The sequence below is a fragment of the Lactuca virosa genome, chromosome 1, assembly GCF_052849685.1.
Source record: "Lactuca virosa cultivar CGN04683 chromosome 1, Lactuca_virosa_CGN04683_v6, whole genome shotgun sequence".
NCBI classification, from domain to species: domain Eukaryota; kingdom Viridiplantae; phylum Streptophyta; class Magnoliopsida; order Asterales; family Asteraceae; genus Lactuca; species Lactuca virosa.
In genome coordinates, this window is record NC_136426.1 from 272,525,087 (window position 1) to 272,540,290 (window position 15,204).

The 15,204-nt window shown below is 36.5% G+C and overlaps 1 protein-coding gene across 1 annotated transcript; it reads right to left on the minus strand.

Annotated features, from left to right (window-relative positions):
- Positions 1 to 474: 474 nt before the first annotated feature.
- LOC145166678 (SGNH hydrolase-type esterase superfamily protein) lies at positions 475 to 4,288 on the minus strand. The gene is made up of 5 exons (XM_079085703.1): positions 4,124 to 4,288; positions 3,793 to 4,023; positions 3,326 to 3,393; positions 2,247 to 2,411; positions 475 to 712 (listed from the first exon to the last, which is right to left on the minus strand). Exons 1-5 carry the CDS (start codon positions 4,223 to 4,225, stop codon positions 553 to 555), a joined length of 726 nt encoding a protein of 241 aa, XP_078941829.1. The 5' UTR covers positions 4,226 to 4,288; the 3' UTR covers positions 475 to 552.
- Positions 4,289 to 15,204: the final 10,916 nt, after the last annotated feature.

A 15,204-nucleotide genomic window follows, 5' to 3' on the forward strand; every position in this document is an offset into this window, starting at 1 on the left:
TTTGTAAAAAAGATTCACAAAAAACAAAGGTTGCAAAAGAATATATAAAACAAATAAAAAAACATATCAATACAAAGCTATAAAACGATTTTGTAAAAAACATAGATATAAAAAAGTTTTAAAATTTTGAAAACATATAAAACATAGTTGTAAAGAAAAAAAAACTAAATTTTAAAAACATATAGATACAAAATTATAAAATAAAAAATTGAGTAATAGAAAAAAAAAATGTACTAAATCGTAGCAGAAATTAAAATTTGGACAAAAGTTATGAATCCGGGTTTTTGTGAATACTAAATCGTAGCAGAAATTAAGAAAAGGTTGAATGGGTCGAATTTAGGTCAATGATATGAAGCACGTTGTGAATCCGGGTTTTTGTGAATCACTTTAAATGACACGAAACATTTTAAAATCTGTTGTAGGCATTTGATCGAATACCTGGTATGCAAACATATCCAAGAACAACAAACAACATGAATAATGTCAACATTAGAATGTAAATACAATATGAGTGAATACATATGAGTTACAAACGATGAAGAAATTGATAAATTATTCTTCAAAAACCTTCAATGGATCGTTAGGATCCATGGCATCAGTGAAAGGTAGATCAGCTGGAAGAGTTTCAAGACTCAACCCAACCTCCTTCAGCTTTCCAATCACTTCCTCAAAAACAATCTTGTTTCCACCCAAAGTAAGATGCAAACCATCCCTATATATAAGAAACAGCAACATACTTTCATTAGAATTTTATTTTATTTTAAAAACAAAAACATACTTTCATTTATAGCATTTTAATTTCATTTCTTTCTATTAACAACATTGCACCTTTGATTTTGGTCTTATTAAGATATTATACTTAGAAAAATCCACCCGGTTGTAACATTCTACTTCCAATTTCTTTTTAGGACATTGTCATTTTACAAAAGTCTACTTAATTATAGGAGAGTGAAAATTGCTTTGTATTTAAATGACATTGTAATTATAGCATTTTTAATTTCATTTCATCTTGTTACATCATTGAACTTTGAAATTTTACCCAATTATAATAATATCATTCAAATACAAAACAATTTTCACTATGATAACATTTTGTTTTCACGGACCACTACAATAAAAAAAATTGTAGTTTTTTTATGGTTAAATGCAAGAAATATCAACATACTTTAATTGATTTGTTTACTATAGTATCATGCATTCATTTCTTCCTAATACAACATTGTACTTTAAAAAATAATACCAAATTATAGTTGTAATATAAAAATTAACCCTAAATTAGTATAATGATTGTGTAGGTATTTCAAAGAACATAGTCGTAATAAAAAAAAATTTTGAAAGTATATATGATATAATTGGGTAGATTTTTCAAAGCACAGTGTCTTAATAAGAAAAAACCAAAAGTATAATGGTGTAACATAAAGAAGAGTAAATTACATTCTTGGTCCCAAGTATAGCTGATTTTTTCAATTTTGGTTCCCAAAAGCTTTTTTTTGCAATTTTGATCCTTATTTGACCTTTTGTTACATTTTGGGTCCCCATTCCAAATAAAATGACTACTTTTGGTATAAAAAATTACAAAAATCAGGTATACTTAAGGACCAAAAATAGTTATTTTACTTGAAACTTAACAAGAACATCAAATAGGACCAAAATTGCGAGAAAAAACTTTTTTTTGACTAAAATTGCAAGAATCAGCTATAATCAAGGACCAAAAATAGTTATTTACTTAAAATGAAACCAAAAATTTAACTAGCCCCTCACACAAGGACCAAAATTGCATGAGAAAACTATTTTTGGACTAGAATTGCAAAATTTAATTATACTTAAGGACCAAAAATAGCTATTTTACTTGAAACGGTGACCAAAATCTTAACAAGAACCTCACATAAGGACCAAAATTGTGAGAAAAAACTTTTTTTGGACTAAAATTGAAAAAATTAGCTATAACTCAAGGACCAAAAATAGCTATTTTACTTGAAACTGTGACCAAAAACATTACAAGAACCTCAAATAAGGACCAAAATTACACGAGAAAACTATTTTTGGACTAGAATTGCAAAAATCAGCTATACTCAGGGACCAAAAACATAATTTACTCTACAAAGAAATGGAAGTAAGATACTATAATAAACAAATAAATGGAAATACATTGCTCTATTTATTACACATGTACCCCTTCCAATTTCCCTTTTAGTCTTTATAAACACATAAGTGTGTGTTTGTGTGTGTGTATGTGTGCTTAGTACCTCAAATAAGCTTTGCCCCAATCAGGAAACTGGTGCATTCGGGACCAAAGATCCACAACTGGGGCCCCACATTCTCGGGCAACGGTCACACAAGCTTTGGCATAATTTCGGGCAGCTTCATTTGTCCTTTCGGGTAGATCTGAGTGAATTTCACCATATCTGTGTCTGCATATTCTTTCCAAATTACTTTTTATTCATCATAAACATAATAATCAATCGATACATATTTAAAATAATATCTCACAAAATAAATAAATGGAAAACCTTCAAAAAAAATAAACAATAAAAAACAGTTATAGCTTACTTTATTAAGTCTTGTCCCCATTAACATATAAGCATAAGAAGAAACGTCACCTTCCTATGTCCCATAAAATTGCAACGACTTTTTAAATTAATATTTTACATATTTGGTCGTTGAAAAAGTTGATAACAATAATTGAAGTTCACAAAAGATTCTCTTACTTTGTTGTAATTAATATTTTGATCATTTAAGCATGTCCGAAATATGCAATTTTTATGGCATTAAAGGGGTTAATGTGTTTTATGATTAGGGACAAAGTTTTCAAGTGAATATGAACTTAATAACAAACATAATAAACAAGAAATGTTTGCTTTAAAAATGTAGCAAAATTCAATATTGATTTGAAACATATTAGGTTCGACAAAAAATGCATTGCATAAAGGAAAAATAAATAAATAAATAAATAACACTTGTACTTTAACCATTTTATCAATTTAGCACTTAACGTTATTCTGTAGTGATTAAACCATTATAATTTTTTTACTTCTAATAAAACAACTTTCAAAATTATCCAATTTTAAAAGAAAGTGCAAAATACAGAAAAGCAAAACATACTTTCACCATTTTATTGATCTAGCCATTGGACTATTCTTTTTTATGATTAATATAAAAAATAGTTTTTGCTAGCTAAATCGATAAAAAAAAAGTTTCATGGCTATATTAATAAAATGGTAAAGTAAGTTTTCTTTTTCTAAAAACGTTTTTAAATCGCTAAATTAGTGAAAGTACACTTTGTAAATTGTAATAAAAGACAAGATTCTTATAAATAGAGCTTTACAGAAGACGTGCAACTTCATCTATTGGAGGAGGAGTGATGAGGATCACGTGAGTTGAAGGCCATCGATTCTACAATCAACCCAAAAGATAATAAGATAAAAAAAAATAAGTAAGATTTGGAAGCAATCAATCAATATTAGCAATTTATTTGATTATTCAACAGATTTCAGAATGAAAATTCACATAAAACATAAACTTTCTATGTTACTTTATCAATAAAGAAGCTGTATATTGCAAGCATAAACACATAAATCTATAATAAAAAGTTAATTTATTTCAAATTTAATCTTCGATCCTTAATAACACTATATAATCAGAATTAGTTTGCCCCAACAATGATTGATCATATATCAATTTCGAAAAACAAATCCAAACACTTATACATATTAGATATACCACACTAATCATTTCTGATTTGTTTTTAAACATCAACAAAATAAAATGTGAAAGATTTAGTATACAGAGGACCTTGAGATAGGCGACAATGGCGTGAAGATTTTGGCTGTATTCATCAATAGGCACGTGTTGAAACGCAGAGCATCTATCGGGAAGACAAGCATCGTTAGCTCCAAAGAACACCGTCACAGCCAGCGGTGCGCGGCCGTTACCGACGTTCATCTCCGCCGGAAACACCTTATCCAACACCTTCATCGCCCATCTCGTGTTGTACCCACTAAACCCCCTTAAAACTACATCAGCCTAACAAAGTTTTATACCTCGAATCAGATTATAGAAACCCGAATCAAATTCGTTGAATCCGCAGATAAAATTTGGATATTATTCGGTGGAGTATGTATACCGTTCGAGAGAAGTGGTGGGCGAGGGCGGCGCCCCACCCACCGGCGGAAAACGATTCCTCGGTGATTGAGTCGCCGAATAGATAAATCTTTGGTCTCATCATGTCTGTGTGCGCAAAAGCTAAAACCTCTTTATTTGAATACCAAACGTCAAAATTTTAAACTAATATGACTGAAAAAACAAATGAGTTATTCGTTAAAATATCTTGGGTTTTTATATCAAGTTATTTGATGAAATGATAATAATTAATACATAGTTATATTGGTATTATGTTGTACATAGTTAGCCCATTTATATAGGCTTTCTAGCCCAATGTAAGCCAAATTTATTTTTTTTATTAAAAAGGAAATGACACAAATCATCTCAAAATATATTTAAAATTGGTCTATTAAATCCTTAAAGTTATTTTCTAGCTTAATGTATTTAGAAAAAAAAAAAAAAAAAAAAAAACTTTATTCATTATCATATCTCAGGAGCTTAAATACAAAGAGTTCTAAAGAGATAAGCACACAATTCAAAATAAGGATAATAACTGAATAGACTAATAAGATGGAGATAAAATATAAAAACGTGAATTCCTTCACTCCCCTTTCAGTTGGAGCATGTAAGTCTCAACTGCCCAGCTTGCTAAGCAAAATACACAATCACTCAGCTCCCAAAGTTTTCGTGAAGAGATCAACCACTTGTGAGCATGCTTAACTTCTTTGGTTTCAATGCATTCCTTGACACAATAACAATATATTTCCACATGTTTAGTTCGTTCATGGAAAACTGGATTATTAGCAATATGTATTGCAGATTGGTTGTCGCACAAGAAAGGAGTCAGACCCGGACGAGAAACTTGTAAAATTTTTAACAACCAACACATCCAAAGCACTTCACTCGCGATGATGGTCATGGCTCCATATTATGCTTTAGCTAACGAATGTGAAACCACAGTTTGTTTCTTGGTTTTCCATGAAATTGGAGCTCCTCCTAGATGCAGCAAATAACCACTCTACATCACAATAAGCAAGGAGATCCAAGTCACCATCTTTTGGAATAATAATGCCTTGGCCAGGTGTGGTCTTTAGGTATCGAAGTATCCTAAAGGTGACATTCATGTGTTGTTCTCTGGGATTTGACACAAACTGGTTGAGGATGTTAACTGCATAGGCAATATCTAGCCTAGTTGCTTGAAGATAAAGCAATCTCCCTATTAAACGATGATATTGACTAGCTTCAGCACGTGAGCTATCATCACATTGATCTAACTGCAAATTTTGTTCCATGGGAAAGGAGTTAGGAATGCAACATGTCATTCCACTATCTTTAAGAATGTCATTCCATTATCTTCAAGTTATCAAGCAATGAACTTTATACCTTCTGGAGATTCCCAAGAAGGCAAAGATCCCAGATCCACAAACTTGCTTCCACACCAAGGCTCCTCAATTTATCTTCTTTCCTCCTTCAACACACCAAGAACACACACTTAAGCTCAAAACACACACTTAAAGAGCTAGGGTTCGCAAAAACGTCTCAGAGGAAATGGAGGCTGGAGAGGTGAGGGAAAATGAGGCTTAATGTTGTTTAAATACCACCCAAACCCTAAAAATTAAGGTTTTCCTCCTGAAGTTAGTACACCCCGCATACATAGGTGTATGCCCAACGTACACACATGTACGCATGGCGTACTCCTCCGCCTTAATTACGAAATTGCCACTAGGGCTTTAAAACACAATTTCTTGTACTTAGGGACCAAAATGACATGAAATAAAATTATAGGGATGATTTTAGAAGTACCCAAACATCGGGATGTTACAGTGCAAGAAAATGATACTTGATCATATACATGGGTCATGGAGTCATTTTCTCACACTTTAGGGGCATAAAATGAAAGATAACTCATATTTAATCACCACTAAACCCTAAATCAGGGAAATGGAATCCATCAAACCCTAAATTTTAGCCTACATACCCCCTTTAAGTGAGTTCTAAGAGTGATTTGCATACTTGAAGTGATTGTGAAGATCTAGTGAAGGAGTGAAGAGTTTTTTGTGCTAGTTTGAAGAGAAATCATCAAGAGAAGTCCAAGTCATATTTTTTCCTCATCTCTCCTGGAAATCTACCATATTTCCAAGAGGTATAAATCATTTTCTTACCATCGATCTCTATATAATCTACCTTTTGAGCAGCTAAAGCAATCATCAAACGAATCGTGTCCATCATAGCAACCGGGGCATATACTTCTATGTAATCAATCCCAAATTCTTGGGTATACCCCCTTACAACCAACCTTGCCTTGTGTTTCTCAATATCTCCCTTTTCATTAAGTTTGGTTATAAAAATCCACTTAACTCTGATACATTTGGCTCCCTTGGGTAGGTCTACCAATCACCATGTTTGATTCCTTTCGACTGTTTGAATTTCAAGATCCATAGCCTTCTTCCACTTGTCTTCCTTGACTGCATCTTCATAGTAAATGGGATCTTGATTGATAAGATCAGCAATTTTCGCCTCATCATCGTCTGAATCTAGATCTAGATCATCACCAACAAAATAATCATGTAGGTAAGTGGGACGTCTCCTCACCCTTTGTTGCCTTCCCTGCCCGACTGTTAGGATGATGGGACCAGAATCTGAGAACACCGGACTAGAATCACCATTTAGCTTATCATGTTCAGCTTCGCTATATTGTTTAAGAGAATTTCCATTCATGAACTCATAGTTTTCATCAATAAAGTCATAATCTCCCCAAGTTATTTCTTTATCACCATCACATTCTTTAGGTTAACTCCAATTCCAGGACTTCGTATTGGGAAAGATCCCGAATCGGAGTTCGCGAGTGTGCAGTACAGGATTTTGTTTCAGTAAGATGAGATTTGGAAGCATCTATATGCCCAGGACATCAGATGCAGGATTCCAGGGCAATGAATGGATTTGGTTCGATGGTAGCTTAAGCCATCGTGATGTGTTTCGGGTTGGTTCTATCTGTAATAGAGCCACGACATGTTGGAATCAGGAAACAGCAGATTAAAGGATACTGAGAATGAGGTAAGACTACCGTTATTCAGGTAGCGCACACGCTTGCATTGGATTCAGTGGCAGCAGGTTGTCAGGTCATGATGATTATATGTGCCAGAAAGATTGATGGAGCCATGAGTGGCGGTATAGCCAAGATAGTTATTTCTAGACGAGGTTTCTTTCGTCGGTTGTGTGGGGCGAATGTGAGGTTGCTAGTCGGCTCAGCAATCGGACAGGAATTCGGTATTCCGAATATAGGCGTTCGACACCCGGTTATGGTAAGTGAATCCAGTCGGCTGGTAACACCGAGATAATCATGATCGGAGAGAGCCTGGTGTGGTTGAGTCCTGTTGCCTTATTGAACAGTCATGGAATGATCGGGGTGACGGCTGTGTACCTTGGGATGTCGGGTGTCGGTATTCGTTGGGTTCAGAATGGGTTGTCGTTTATTGGTAAGAATTAGATACTCAAGCTTCATCATGGTTGAAGTGCACTCAAGACTTCACTCTAAAGGAGTGACACCCGATACAGGAATTAGGGTTGAAGACCAGGTATACTGAGTCAGTCAGGATTTGGCCCTGATAGGGCAAGGGGTGCATCATGAAAGATTGCGGAGGAAGCTTTACCCAGACTTTTGCATCAGCAGACTTCGTGTAACACCCTGAATTCAGAAGACCTAGAAAAGAAAGGAAAATATCAAGTCAAGAAGTCTACTCGTTGAGTCCAGAGGGATGACTCGACGAGTAGGAGTGAGTTTTTGTGGTGCGTATTAAGTGACCTACTCGGCGAGTTGGTCTGGGTTTGGGAAACCCTAAATTCGGGATTTTTTCCCCTATTTAAGAATCTTATTCTCCACCTTTCATCCCCATTCTCATCCCCCACTGTCCAAACCCTAACCCACGAAACCCTATTGCTTTCCATGAGCTTGTGAGCCATTTATGAGTGTTCTTGAGTGCCTTGAAGCTTGAAGAAGAAGGAGAAACCTTGGGGATTCAAGAAAGGAAGTGTATATCCTGAAGCAACACCCTATCCTCATCATTTTCTGGTAATCAAGTTTTCACCTTGACCTTTAACTTGATAGATCTCTTCTTGGTCACTTTATGAGGGTTTTTGGTACCCTAGCATGTGAGAAATGGATGTCCCAAAGGCTTATGTTTTCAGATCTAGAACCATTAAGGGCTATTATGGCGTAAAGGTGAAAGCTTTATGCCATGGGAGTCCCCATGCAAGCAATAGAGTAATCTTTTGGCCTTTTTAGCTCAAAAGGCCATGTATGGAAGGAAAAAAGCAGGAGCTTTGCATGGTTATGAGATGTTTGGGTCCAGATCTGTGTTTGGGTGCATTTGTATGGTGTTTGGGTGACTTGTGGACCAAGATCTAGGTCCTTAAGAGTTAGGGTTTGAGTAAAATCCTTCAAGCAAGGGTATTATCGGGTAAAGTTGGAAACTTTCCCCTTATAAGGTCATTTCCAGGGTGTATTCGAAGTTTGGAGTTGGGATCTGAAGTATAGGGGCTTAACCTATTAAGTTAGCTCATTAGAATAAGGGACTCGGCTAGTCCAGGAAGGGACTCGACGAGTCGAGGTGGATTGTCCCGATTTTGCATGGTTGAACTCGACGAGTCCGAGGAGTGAATTGGCGAGTTAATGGGATGAGTCGCGACCATGAGTAGCCAGGAAACTTGATGAGTCAGGGGTTGGCTCGACGAGTTGGGTCGTGAATTCAGGATTCTGAGTTTTGGAACTCGACGAGTTGAGTCAACCCGCTGCGTTGACTTTGACCTTGTCTAGAGTTGACCTAGCTTGACCTTTTAGAGTATTATGGTCTAAGTGTTATGTTGGTATTGATAGTTCGGGGAGCCGAAGGATCAACAGTTCGAGAATTTCCAGTAGCAGTCAGAAGTGTATCAACCAGACTTCAGTAGTGCGAGGTGAGTCTCATCACTATTTGTATGGGTCTAAGGCACCAATGCCGGCCCATTTAGTTTATGTATGATAGGAAGACCCGGGGATTAGCCCTAGGCATTATGCATGAAAGACCAGGAGGCGGCTCCTGGCACACAGTATGTTATTATGTATGGTAGGAGGACCTAGGGGTTAGCCCTAAGCATTATGTATGAAAGACCAGGAGGTGGCTCCTGGCACAGTATATGCTGATTAGCTATGTAGAGTAGTATGTATGCTAGTTGTATTTGCGATGCTTGCATGGAAGAACAGGAGGTGGCTCTTGGCACTTGTCTGTGAGACCGAGGGGGTGGCCCCCCGGCTTAGCAAGAAAGACCATGTGGCGGCCCGTGGCATAATGGCAAGACTATGTTTGGCACATAGCATCTTTAATGATTATGATATATGTATGGCTCATGGTTATGTATGACAGTATGTGAGTATGTGTTTATATGCTAGACAGTATCCGGTTGAAAGAGACCGAAGGGGTAGGCCAGCATCCAAATATGCTAGGCAGTACATTGATATGTATGGTATGTGGTATTTGGGGAACTCACTATGCTTCGTGTTTATGGTTTTCAGTTTTGGTTTCAGGTACTTCGTTTTCAAAAGAAAGGAGCCGGCTCGATCGCAGCGCATCACACTATGTTTCCACACATGAGATCTTTGGGATTGCAATCTGATATTGTTTTATGATAACATGTTTTGATTATTGACACTTTGGTTTTGACATGAGATGTTATTATGGATGTTTTTATAGTTATGGTTTTATAATAACTTACTTAAAAGTGAAATTTTTGGCTTTGAATTTTGGGATGTTACAAGTTGGTATCAGAGCCTTGGTTTGAGGGATTCAGGCACACTCTCGGGTGTGTCTGAACTCAAACTAAGGACTTGGTATGAAAATTTTCAAAAGTAAAATCATTTTATAAAAAGGAGTTTGAAAAGAATTTGGAAAGAGAAAAGAACTTTGAAAAGAACAGGGTGTGTGATGCGTGTTATCAGCTGAGCTCAAGTAAGTGGTTCCCAAAATACCAATACATGTTTGTTATGTGATATGTTATGATTATGTGATTCGCATGCTAGATTAGAGCCAAGGATCTAGGAAGGATGCCTTTGTATGCTATATGAGCTTGTAGATTTTCATGCTAGAACTGATTAGCCAGGAGTAGGATGGCCTGTTTAGGTTATGCCTGATTGTATGAGCCTTTGAATTACATGCTAGTATAGATTCCTGGTAAGAGTATTGAATGGCTTGTTTGGTTATATTTTTCCGTTTGTCTGAATGTTGCTTGCTTTGTGCTTTGTAGGACTTCGAGTGATGGGAGTTAACTACTAGATAAATACGTTAAGTCACATGTGACCAGGGTTGAATAATCTCAGAGTGCTGGATTTGACCCTATTGCACAGCTCTTGTCTGAGTCTAACCGTTGTAGGGATGAGTCCTTTACTTGAAGGATTATCCGAGCCTCATCACATGTGATGGTATTCATGTAGTGGTTAATTGGCTTCATGAAGAGTCTTTCAGCAGTTGAGGATGGGGTGGGTTCGGGAACCTAGGAAAGCCTAGGATATGTTTCAAAAGTTTAGTAGTACGGTTCAGTGAGTGTTGTCATAATGGTTTGAGAAAGTGACTTGGAGGATCCGGGACGATTGCTGAGTAAAGTATGGATAGGTGTGGAAGGTAGTATTGGGTCCGTATGACTGGAAGCACAGGATCCATACTCGATTCGGTGAGAAGTCTTGGAGAATCTAAGAAGCTTATGGGAAAGTACCCTTGGTTATGTTTGATTGTTGGAATGTTGTATTTCATATTGGAGATGAGCTCTCAGGGAGATGGTACAGGTTCGGGTTCTGGATCAGGTGCGGATGCTGAGCCGATTAGCGAGCAGTTTCGAGAGTTTATTTTGTCAAAACTAGCATTTTTGGCTAGGAAATTCCGTCCTCAGGTAAGCGCGGACTATTGTGAGACTTGTGCTAACACATTTAAGTGTACCATATGAGTTCCTAATGAACCATGTAAAGTTAGAATGCAAATCTCTCCAAGTATGTGAAATCTCTCCCATATGTGAAATCTCTCCAACTATGTGAAATCTCTCCTAAATCACTCCAAGTATGTGAAATCTCTCCCAAATCTCTCCAAGTATGTGAAATCTCTCCCATATGTGAAATCTCTCCAAGTATGTGAAATCTCTCCCAAATCTCTCCAAGAATATGAAATCTCTCCCAAATCTCTCCAAGTATGTGAAATCTCTCCCATATGTGAAATCTCTCCAAGTATGTTAAATCTCTCCAAGAATATGAAATCTCTCCCAAATCTCTCCAAGTATGTGAAATCTCTCCCAAATCTCTCCAAGTATGTGAAATCTCTCCCATATGTGAAATCTCTTCAAGTATGTGAAATCTCTCCCAAATCTCTCTATGTACCTTCCTCAATCGAAAACAGTCCAAAACCGGAGGAGAAAACCCAAAAGGACCCTCTTGGTCCGGAACCCTCTTGGTCCGGAATGCTTTCTAAGGAACCAAGAGGACTCACAATCTCGGAAGACTTAAGGCTTGCTCCGGAAGGACCTTGTACCGGACAATTTCGCATCTCGGAATGCCTTGGTCCGGACAATCTCGCAGCTCCGGATGCTCCTTGCTTCGCCTCGCTTCGGGAACCCCTGGCCGGACCGGACTTCGCCTCCGGACTTCGCATCTGCCTCCGGAATTGTAGGGAGAGCCTCAGAATTTGATTATTGACTCCGGAACTTTGAGGATGACTCCGGAAGTTGAGAATGACCTTCGAAACTCCTAAAATGGCTCCGGAACTCGCTTCTTGACTTCGGATTTTAGACCATTTCGCAACATTTCATCATTTTAAGGCATTTTGACGTCGGAAATTGCACCAAACTCATATTTTTCATATTTTAGACCCCTTAAACCCCTATTTTATGCCAAAATCAATTATTTTAAACATGTTTATATAAAATAATACCCAAGATTTTAAAGAGATTTTTAGAGGATAAAGGGGTTTGACTTTATGATGTGATGCAAATTCCTCATTTCCCATGCAAATCCCAGTTAACCACACATTATCCATGGATAACAAGCTTTACCCACCAGCCCTCTATGCAAATGTCAAGTCACCCTTATCCTTCCCTTTAGATACGTGAACTCCTTTTCCTTCCCAAGTCCCACTTCTCATTTCTCACTTCCAGAAAACTCCTAAGAATACTCTCAACTCCTTCAAGCTTCAAGTTCATCCCTTCAAAGGAAATTCCCAGATTTCTTTGGTGAGTATTTTATCCTCTTTAAATAATTATTCTTCACATTATTCTAAGATTTCATTATATTTACACACAAAAAATATTCTTAGAATCCTCTAAAGATTTAAGAATCTTTCAAGCTTTGGAGCTTGGAAACTTCCTCATCACTCTTCAAATCACCAACAAGCTAATCAAGGTGAGCTTCATACCCCACATTTTTCAATGTTTTAATGTTTTTGGGGGAGAGTACAAGTCAAATGTTGCCTAAATACTTGAATAATTGCATGTATACGTATGTTTGTATGTGTATGTGAAATATTATTAAATTATTATTTTAGTAATATTCTCATGAACGTCAGATTTTACAACTTCATAAAGAACAGAGGATACTTTGTGTACAAAAGAGCCTCCCAACTATTGGGTGTGTCCAACTTAACCCCTTTATCTATGCTTTCATGTCTAGAGATAAAAGTTATAAAAAGGGACCTTGATAAGTTGGCACTATTTCTAGTAATTTTCGAAAATGGAAACTTTGTGACTATTTACAAACTATCAGGGAGTATTTTATAAATATTCGATATAAAAGTTTGCGTCAAGAAAATATACAAATAGAGCCTTTACGACAAAAATATTTGCATGTCATAAACTGCTATCGTAAAACCTCTAAGAACATAAGTAATGTTCTATATGTCATAAAACAGAAAATGCGTGTCATAACCGGCAGTTATAAATTTATGCAAATTATAACTTGACACTTTTTCTCTTGACTAAAATGACTTATTTTTCAATAAACGACAAGGAACGAACACGAGCACCCAGTTAACGAGCACAATCAACGATATGGAACGAGAACGATATTTCTATTCAATGAGTACGAATTTCATTATTTATCTAACAAATAATGGATCTCTAACGATTGCTCAAAAGGTTGTTAATATTCTAGTCAGACAAATCTCAAAAGTACCTAAATATAAAAATATTAGTGTACGTCTAAAGTCCTGTAAGGAGTTATAGCCAGAGTCTCCTGGAGGGAGAGCGGGAATTTGTGTATAGATCTATACAGGGTTGACACCCTGCACCTTCGTTGTTCGCTACAGCTAGACAGGCCAGTCTAGAGTGACAAATGTCTTTTCCAAAACTAGGGTGCCTGAGAAATGTCAAAACGGGCACTCCGTCAGATTAGTATGGTTATAACGACTCACTAGAATATGTTATGTCATCTAGAAATTTATGTAAGGAAAAACCTCATAAATAAATTTTGGCACGTTGTGTTGACCGTCCTATGCATGATAAGTGATGGTCCGCATTTGTTGCGTTGACTGTCCTTTTTCATCTCGTAGAATGTCCACAATTGGCATGTTGATTCTTTCTCCTAACAAGTATAGAGTCGTAATACTGCTATTTTACAAATTAAAAAGCGTAGGACTCTATAGAAAACGTTTGTAAACGATTTTGAAAACGATAATCTAACCCACACATATACATAGTTGGAACTAGAACTTACGAATATTTTATAGCAGAAAATATAGGATTTTCTGGAGAAAACGGTTTTCTACGATTTCGATAACGATAAACTAGAACGCACACTCAATTTTACTCGATAAGAGGAACAAGATTTTCAACCATAGTCTCTTTTTGAAAACAAGGGATTTTTTTTTGGAAACAGTTGACTATCACTATCCAAAAGAACTATTCTCGGACACAGCTCGCTTTTACAAATTACACTACTTTTCAAAATCACTCCTTATAAGGATGAATAAAAGTAATGACATGCACACATATATCCATGATTTTCAAGGCAAGACTTCAAACGATTTCATAGAAAATATCGGATTTTCTGAAAGTACAATGAGAACGATTCTAAACAAGTGTAAACGATTTTATACAAAAATGCTTATGAACTCACCAACTTTTTAGTTGACGCTTTTCAAAACGACTTGTATTCTCAGGGATCTAGTAAGCAGGTAACAAGGGACGCGGATGCAAGACTATTAGCTGTAGTTTGGATTTTTCTGCTCATGTCTCTTTTGTGTAATTCGAAGGACAAATCCAATATGTAAACAATGTAAGTTTGTTATCTCAATGTATGATGTTTGGATTGCTCTGTTTCATGTATATTCAATTGTTATGATACTGCACTATGAAGTCACCCGCGTCCGGACGTTTCCGTCGTCTGGTCCGGGGGTGTGACAAATTGGTATCAGAGCATTGTTATAGTGAACTGGTATATCTACCCATACAAGATATACAACTATAAATACAATGGGACTAAAACACACTCTGCCTGAAAGTATACTTTAAAAAGATAAGTATTCTATAAAAGTATACATATCTACTAACACAGTATCATAATGAGAAGAAAACAAAAATAACTAAAGGTTGAACGCTACAGTCAAACTTACGCAGTATGTAATCATATCTGGGATAAATATAGCCTGATTAACTATATTTATTTGAGATATGACCAACATGTGCTTGGGAGTGATGGTGGTGTTGCAACAAACCTAAAACCTACCAACTATGAGTACAAGAGAATACTAGAATCGAACATTAATTTTAAAATACTATAGGAGTATTTTAGGATACTATAAACCCCTCCCACACCTAAACTTTCCCCGTATATCTTGTACCTCGATTCTCGCACAAACAAGTTGTTGAAATTCCTCGCCAAGACTTCTACTACCCTGTCACGGTAAATTACGGGTGGGGCAAGGAGAGACCAGAAGAAGTCCATGAGGAAAAACCCAGAAGTGAATCCCAAGCAATACCAAGGGATAAATCGTGAAAGGGAGAATTTCGACTAAGGGCCAAACAATGATGAAAGCACTGAGGGAACTCATAGCAAGCTTATTCCTATTGGCAAAAGACCTTTTCACCTTTCTCTTCCCA